Consider the following 8,615-nt stretch of genomic DNA (forward strand, 5'->3'; position numbering starts at 1 on the left):
CTTTAGGATTTAATTTGGAGAAGGTGAAAATAAGAAAATTCCTAACAATTTCTTTCACTTTATCTTTATTCTGACACTTTTCATTGCCATTTGGTACTCGAGAGAATAACAATTTGAGCACATAAGACACGTTACCTCAGATTTCTAAATTGACTTTTGAGGCGTTGGTTACATTTTGAACTAATCGATATCAATATAATCTCACCTGTATGATCTGTCGAATACGATCTATAAAAACCATCAAGTTTATAAAATTACATATTACAATTAAAATTAAAATTATAAAATCCCAATTAAAATTACATTGTAAAATAATACATTTTTGTAAAAGCCCTGTCAACACTAACAAAAGTTCAGTACCGTTAACCCATCCCTGTCTGGACAAGGCCTTCTATTTATAAAAAAGAACGAAAAAATTATGAAAGAACAAACATAAATGTGGTTAAAAATTTTAACTTCCACCGCCGCGCCGACCGGCGACCGCACTGTGTTAAATTGGCGCAATGCGTGAAGTATTTATGCAGTCTTGTAGGCGCTATGCGTTTCACGCCGACCGCTGCTGACCACACTGGCGCAATGCGTGAAGTATTCATGTAGCCTTGTAGGCACTATGAGTTTCAAGCCGACTGCTGCTGATTGCTGTGTTTGACGCAATGCGTAAAGTATTCAGCAAGGGGGAATAAAATGATAAGAAAGTTTTGAATTTTAATGATGGTACAAATTCGGCCAAATGGTTTCATCGCGAGCATAATATTTTACACGGTTGACCGAGTTTAACTTTTCATTTGTGCCTGATTCTTGTGTTTCTATTTACTCTCTTTTCCTTTCCGAGACATCTTCATCCACAGGCATTGCTATATTTCTAAGGTGCTTAGGGTCAGATTCAAAATAAGAATGTATTCGTAGAATGAGGGCCAGTTCCTTATTGGACGTTCACACTCGTGTATGCATACTTTATATTTTACCATCAGTCAACTACACTTGAAAAACGCAGAAACATCAAGACCCATCTGGCTTCGTCGCGTTCCCGGGCAAATCTACCTTAAAAAGCACGTAAGGCGTTTGTCTTCGATCCACTCCCAGAGGTCCCTCCCCAGAGTAAATCGACGGGAGCCTATTAAACTGATTCACATTAAAGTACAAAGACCCGTTGGCTGTCAGACTAAACCTAGCCACAAAGTTGATCCGCGTATCGTCGACCACAACCACGAGAAACCCAGTCTTAGGGTCATACATCTGCACAACATTCTGCTCGTTCTGTCCCAGGTAGACTACACCATTCGAATCCGTCGTTACATCGGCAGAGACTCCTATCTGGCCAAGGCTCCTTACCGCCGCGACAATCTCCGTCGCTGGAGTGTTAGGATTCCTCAAGAGGGATGTCGGGACGGAGTATAAGGTTCGGCCGAAGGGCGCAACGTAATACAAAGTCTCGAATTCGGGAGACAAGGCGACTCCATCGACGCCGTTCGTCAGGAAAGATGCCCCGACGGGTGTCCCGGCAGGACTCGTTACGACCTGGTACAAGGGATAACCGTTCACGAAAGCCACAAAACCAGGGAGAGCCCTGACTGAAAAATCACGCGCCAGAGTTCGCCAGGAGTCGCCGGTGCGCAGATCGACGACGATGATGGCGTTGTCCCGGGTCGGAGTCGAGTCGGAAATGTAGGCTGTGCGACGGAAGGGGTCCACGCGGACGTTGCCGAAGAGGGATGTGGGCCTGGCGACATCGGTCGGAAAGACGTAGGTGTCAACGACGGCGTCGTTGTTCGTGTCGATGGACACTAGTTTTGGACCTCCATATGAGGAGTCCAGCGTGACGCCCTCGGATACAACACGACCGGTGTCCAGGACCCACAGGACGTCGAAGATATCTATGAAGAGAGATATCACACCGAGGAAGTTATTCGAGAGTCCTTTCGTCTTGGGGAACGGCCCCGAGTTGTCGACGGCGCCTCCTGATGGGTTGTTGTACTCTTCGTTAGGATAGGGTGTTTCGCCGTAGAGATCCGTCAGTTCAGCGACTGCGTAGACGTTGTTGCTTCCGTTGTTGGTGTTCAGTTCGTCGAGTACCGCAGGGAAGCACGCGAATTTACGACCCGTCGATGAGACTGCAATGCCAACCGGCCATTGTTTTTCGTAGAGGTGGATGACCTCAAGGCTGGGGTCGAAGCCTAGCTGATCTGAGCGAATGGCTACCTGGGAGTTATCATTACATGTCACAAAGCCAAAGAGGATGATGATGATAAGCACGAGGGCGATTTCCTCCATCCTGTCAAGTAGCCAAAGGATTATTGAGATTAGAGATGTATTGAGAAGGCGGATGGGAGGAATTTGTTTAATTCATCTGAATAATTGGGGCATGAAAAAACTGACTGATATTTAGGCAATCGCTTCAGAGTAAATTACGATTTTAAATACCTAGAAAAAGCTGTATACTGCTTTGCACCTTTTGTAATAAACCATATCTTAATCTATGACTGAATTTTTCTCACTTTTTCTGAATGTTGTCATCAAAGTTTAGCAAGTCTAGAGGTGGCTCTTGAGAAAATATGATCGTAGTTTTAATTGCAATTTCCTTTCATCGAAAATTTTTGCAGGATTAAGCTTTTTTTAAATTCTCATTCAGCTGATATTTAGAATAAAGAGGAATGAAACGTATGGAAAATTCGTGGGAAAATTAAGCATGTGTTTTTTATAACATTTTTTTCTGAGAATCGTTCCGTAAAGTGATTGCACCCAGTCAAAAAGTACAAGCTAAAATTTTGAAAAGATCGGTTTTTTGTGCTGAAAGTTGTTATTTTTTGGCCTTCAAATTTTCCAATATTGTTTAAATGATGAGCAGTGCTTATTTTCATTCAATCCAGGTAAGCAAAATATCGCATCATATAGATTAAATCAATTAGTAACAATCATCGTTGTCAAATTGCCCGATAACCTCTGAGAGGATATGCACATGTGGTGTTTGGGTGTCGTAGAGTGTCAGAAAGGGGCTGTAGGAGCGAAGTAAGTATGTGTATGCAATAAAAATAATTTTCTCTTTACTTACTTGAATTTTACTGTGAGCTTTGAGGAGAATGCAACATTGACGAACTTATGTGGCATGATGGCCACATTTTTACTGCATGAAGTTTTCAGCAAGTTGACATTTTTTGAGTTGTCGTTTCCCTGTTTTTGTGCTCCCACACAAAGCGATGCATTTACGTAAATTTTTTCAGCTCCCAGTGACCATGAGGTAATTTTTTCTAATCGCACGAGTCGGGCCACGCGGAAAAAAACGGTTCACTGCTCTTGTCTAGAGAGGCGAGCGAAATGATATCACCTACATTTTTTGTATGAACCAGCCTTGCTCAGATAATTGTCTAGTCTTGCGGAGGTAGGGCTGGCCTACCCAAAATCCAGGTGATTTCATACTAGGAACTAGGACCCTGTCCAAGGGTCGTTTTTCCAGGATCTCGTGGGCTGCCGACAAGCGGTGTATCTTCTTACATGTGTACATCAGTGGTTGATTTGTAATGTTGATCTGATTTAGGTTGATTGTATGTTGATTGCTTAATTTTATCAAGGATCAGGAATCGTAAACAAGTTTTGGACACGATGGCAATTCAATTTTCTGCAAATCAGTTATAACATACCTAATATTTCAACCTTGCATCAACATTAGAAGAGGAAAAATACTTAACCCAAAAAAGCTACTTCATTCTCAATTTATACCATACTTACCACCTCCATTCGTGGCAGCTAGACATGCACCATTGAATGTTGAATAGAATACACACTCAAATAATAGATCTTGCATGCATATTTTTTACCTAGACTGAAATTTACGTGTTTAGTAAGTATGAATGCGCATGCGTAAAACTAAATGTATTTTATAAATGAAACTTTCAAATCAATCACCTTGCATATTCAAAGAAAAATGTTTTGATAATGGAAGCATTATGCCCCAGGCCCTGTGGTTGCATTTCCATATAATTCCGCTCTAAACAGCACATACGGTTTCTGTCTACGATCCATCCCAAAAACTCCTTGGCCAGGATAAGTCGCTGGGAGTGAATTCAACTGATTCACCGTGAAGTATAAAAATTCCTCGGTCACGCTGAGCGTATCCGCCCAGTTGATACGCTTATCTCGAACAAACAACATCGTCATGCGCGTTGAAGGGTCGTACATCGCCACCCCAGATTGTTCGGCTTGACCCGCGTACACGATACCGTTCGAATCACACACCAAACCCGTCGATATTCCTTTCTCACCAAGATTCCGAACCGACGATACGATCTCGGAATTCGACGTGTTACGATCACGCAGCAGAGCCGTCGGCACCGAGTACAAGAACCGACCAGCGATCACGGAATAGTAGAGCGTCGTCAGGTCCGGCGACAAGGCAATACCGTCGACCCCTGTCATAACGAAACCCGCACCTACAGCCTCACCGCTCGCGTCTCTAAGGACCTGGTAGAGTGGTTCACCCTGTATAAAAGGGACCGTCCCATAAATACTAAGTACGGAGCGGTCGCGTTCTAGTCTTCGCCAGGACTCGCCGGTGTTCAAGTCCAAGACGACGATGGCGTTGTCCGAGGCGTCGTAGCTCGTGTCCGTGATGTACGCGAACCCACGGTCGGTGTCGAAGCGCACGTCGTCGAAGTACGAGGTCGGTTTGGCGATCGTCGTCGGGAACAGGTAGGTTTGGGTGATGGTGTTGGTTTCCAGGTCGATTGAAATCAGTTTCGTACCGCCGGGTGACGCCTGGAGCAGCAGCGCCTCGAAGAGCACCCGACCTGTGTCGAGGATCCAGAGGACGCCGCGGGCGTCGATGACCACGGCTTGGACGCTGAGGAAGTAGTTCGAGAGGCCTTTTGTTGTGGGTGGGTTGGTTGTGAAGTCGACGGCGCCCCCGGGTGGGTTGTTGATGGCCTCGTTTGGATACGCTGTCTCGGTGTCGAAGTCGAGGAGTTCGGCCACCTGGAAGACGTTGTTGCTACCGTTGTTGGTGTTCAACTCGTCGAGGCCTGCTGGAAAGCAGGAGAACTTCCGACCGGACCTGGACACTGCGATACCCACAGGCCATTGCCCTCCGTATAGATGAGCAACCTGGAGCTTGTTGTCGTAGCCTAACTGGTCCTGGATGATGTTGTGGTCGTTCGTAGTTATCACCAATGCGGGCATCAAGCATACCATGGCGATGAATATGATTTTATCCATGATGCAGTATCGATATCTGTACAAAAGAAATTTTGAATCAAGAGGGTTGAATGGAAAAAACTTCAATTACAATAATTGGACTACATTGGTATGGACGCAGAGTTACCGGAAGTTTATTGATTTCTTATCAGAGAAGCTAGCCAAACAGGGATTTGACCCCAGTCAAACAGGTAGAGGAAATAGATAGACGGACTACTTTCAAATATTTTTTCACTATTTGGGGGGGCTTTAAATGTATAAAATCGAAACATTTTGCGGCTGAATCTGAATTCCGGACTGATACATTGCAGCTTTTGTCAGCTTGACCATTATTTCCGTCTTTAGTTGGCCATATTTTTTGGATACAGCCACTAATTTTTACATTTTATCTGCGAGTCACACATGAAAAGTTAACGAGTTAACGGATGATAAATTGAGGTTGGAACATTAAAAAAATCGATCAAATAGGGAAGCCTGCAAAATAAGCATCCTTGTTGTTACTGCATCTTTAAATATTTAAAAAAAAAAAATAAATAAAACTGTTCTCTTAGTTGGTGTAGAAAATTACAGCAAAAACTCTTTTGCTTGAGTCGTTGTCGAATCAGCATTGTTTTCTATCAATTTCATTTTTCTCAAAAAGAAAATAAAAATGCAAAAATCTGTCATGAAAATTTGGGTGTATAGGGTATAAAGATCGACTTTCTATGGCTTGTTCTGAAATAATGACATAAACAGACCCCTACTCTGGCTCTATCACCATAAGCTATCTGGGTATAATTGTGTTGATAAATTTTACATCACATACTCGTGCTTTCCAAAATTAAATGAGTCTCACTTAAAATTGGCAATTCTAAAATAAAAATTGCAGCAGATTAGCAGATAATCATCCATGTTTACAGGAGTATATAAGAGGAGGATGAATATTGAATATTCAAAGATGAGAGAATTGCCGGAACGATTCAACCTGAAATCCTTTAAAAACCAGCACGGCTACTTTGGCCGCTATAAACATGCTGAGACAATACGGTAAAATAATATACAAACAATGTAAATCAGACAGAAACTGCACAGGAACTTACTAAGACAAATATTGGTAGCCTCAATCACGCACAGCTTCGACTTATAACTAAACAAAAATATTCAGTTTTAGCAAAGACGATCCATTACGAGACTGCGATTTTCCTCTTGCTTCTTTCCTGCTTCACACTATTGAGATAGAGCACGTTAAACTGCTAAAAGTATTTTGGTATCATGCTTTACATTAATGAGTATTGTTTAGTTCGCATATTCGTCCATTTTAGTGACATCAGCTTCGAATGAGTTTCGTTACTTTGCTTACTAAGGTAATCACTTAAGTTTAAGTTTCGGCCACACTGTGCTAGCATTTTATAAGTTCTCACACACTTCTTTTTACATCCAAAATGTTAAATCGACTTCACTTTTTTTTCGGTGTGTGTCAGTGACACATTGATCAGAATATAATGAATTGTCGTTCTCTAAAGAGAATTATTAACACCAGATGCTCTTAAGTTTACTAACGTTACCCGAACTCTAAGCGAATTTTAAAATGCAGTGCACTAAAGTTCAGTTTAAAAGTTGTGTCATTCTATCTTTTTGAGACTCATATTTTAAAGATTTTGAAACTCGGAATTCTCTCTGAAATCTAATTCAATTGTATTTTGCAATATTCACTTACAGTGCTGGCAAGTCTTGGGGATCAATTAATGAGTTGCCGTCAAAATCCCTTCTCGGGTGAATTGGAAACACCGGGCTGGACCGTGGGTTGCTGCTCAATTTGGGGGAGCTTTTGGGAGGACCAACGGAGAGGGCGTCCAAATCCGGAGACCCGAGCAGCCATTAACAAGGCACTAATAGGTGGGGGAGCAGCTCAACTACCCTAATAGGGTTTATCCACGGGTGTTTGCCTGGCGGGCTCGCGGGTGTCAGGACCAATTAGAACGATCAAAAACGTGTGCGTGCAATCGTCTGGCCCCCAAAACCTCCCCTTCTTCAGCCGCCTCTCAGCTATGAGGCTCTGTAGAGCTTTTCTGCCAGGGGTTTTCCTCAGGTTGTTGCCAGATTGGAGATCGTGTTGTGAAGCCTACGGTCGAAGTTGAAAGTTTAATCGAGTAACGAGTTAATAGAATCTGCTTACGAACAGACATATTTGAATCCAGATTGGATGCTCGTACTCGTTTGGTTTTCCACAATCCCCTATCTTTAATGGTGGGACGATTAAGATAGTTTAGCTAATTTAAACCAGAATTTTAGGAAAAGTAAAAAAGTAGTCATACAGTTACTTACGAGCATTCTGGCTTTCTTTGTTATTGGTATTCATGGCAAACGCGTTTCACCCCCCATATGGGGCTTCTTCAATGCCGATATTGTAACTTACACTTAATCAAATTGTGCGGTGCGAGCTCGCAGAGCAGTCGATTTTTATTTATTCTAATTGTTTCTTTTTAAAAATGTGACACAAACTTTTGAAATATGCTGAGTTTCGCGAGGGTCATCGGTGGATTTTTTTTAGCGCTTTTAGTGATTTAGTGTAAGTTATAATGTCGGCACTGAAGAAGACCCACATAAGGGGGGGGGGGGGGTGAAACGCGTTTGCATTGAATTTTAGTTACAAATAAAGCCAGAATGCTCGTAAGTAACTGTATGATTACTATTATACTATCGAATTCAACGCTTAAAAAAGTAGTGTTCCATAATCCAACCGTTCTCTCAACGTTTGATGACTGCAATAAAATGAGAAACAATCTATGAACCAATTGAAATTTTGCTTTGAAACTGAACTGCTTAAGGTGCATGACCATCATGAAAATGTTGGCAAAATCAGTTTGGATTTGACTATTTTCGAGTCAATTTCTTTATACAAAAAAATACTATTTCTTGAAAATATCATTTGTTGCTCGGATATTAAATTACTGCGCTGCCGAAGTAAAAAATTACACCTCACACAAGTGTGATTAAATATACTCTTTAGTGATACATTATAATTATGTATGAAAGTTTTGTTTTCGCGGAAATCATTCAATAGTAGACGGTTGAAGCCAAGGATTGGTTCAATGTCATGGAGAATGAAATTCCAATTTTGGACCCTCATTCTTTTTACGGCTAACGCAACCGGTTTTGATTTAATCTTCACCGACGTAAATGTATTGTTGTATCAGATTCGGTCTGACCTTCCTTTTTTTCACATTTTCATTAGAACACTACTTTTCAAAAAGTAAGGCGTGTAAATTTATCCTCACTGGAACACATTGGATCTAGAGTCCAAACTCTTAAAAACATTGACAAGAAAAAATACTCTTGATTCAATCGGATTTTTGCTTAAATCAAGGACCAAGCCTCTTAATTTGTGCGGATTTCCTTTTGATTTAAGCAAAAATCTCATTGAATCAAGAGTATTTTTTCTTGTCAATGTT

General features: G+C 41.7%; 2 protein-coding genes across 2 annotated transcripts; both read right to left on the reverse strand.

Moving 5' to 3' along the window:
- Window positions 1-803: 803 nt before the first annotated feature.
- On the reverse strand, window positions 804-3,105 carry LOC109032328 (uncharacterized). Its single transcript, XM_019044402.2, has 2 exons — window positions 3,050-3,105; window positions 804-2,272 (listed from the first exon to the last, which is right to left on the reverse strand). Exons 1-2 carry the CDS (start codon window positions 3,103-3,105, stop codon window positions 1,000-1,002), a joined length of 1,329 nt encoding a protein of 442 aa, XP_018899947.2. The 3' UTR covers window positions 804-999.
- An 834-nt stretch (window positions 3,106-3,939) lies between these two features.
- Window positions 3,940-7,728, reverse strand: LOC109032327 (uncharacterized). The gene has a single exon (XM_019044400.2). The coding sequence runs from the start codon at window positions 5,203-5,205 to the stop codon at window positions 3,940-3,942; it is 1,266 nt and encodes a 421-aa protein (XP_018899945.2). The 5' UTR covers window positions 5,206-7,728.
- Between the last annotated feature and the right edge of the window lie 887 nt (window positions 7,729-8,615).

The sequence above is a fragment of the Bemisia tabaci genome, chromosome 3, assembly GCF_918797505.1.
Source record: "Bemisia tabaci chromosome 3, PGI_BMITA_v3".
Classification (NCBI taxonomy): Eukaryota; Metazoa; Arthropoda; class Insecta; order Hemiptera; family Aleyrodidae; genus Bemisia; species Bemisia tabaci.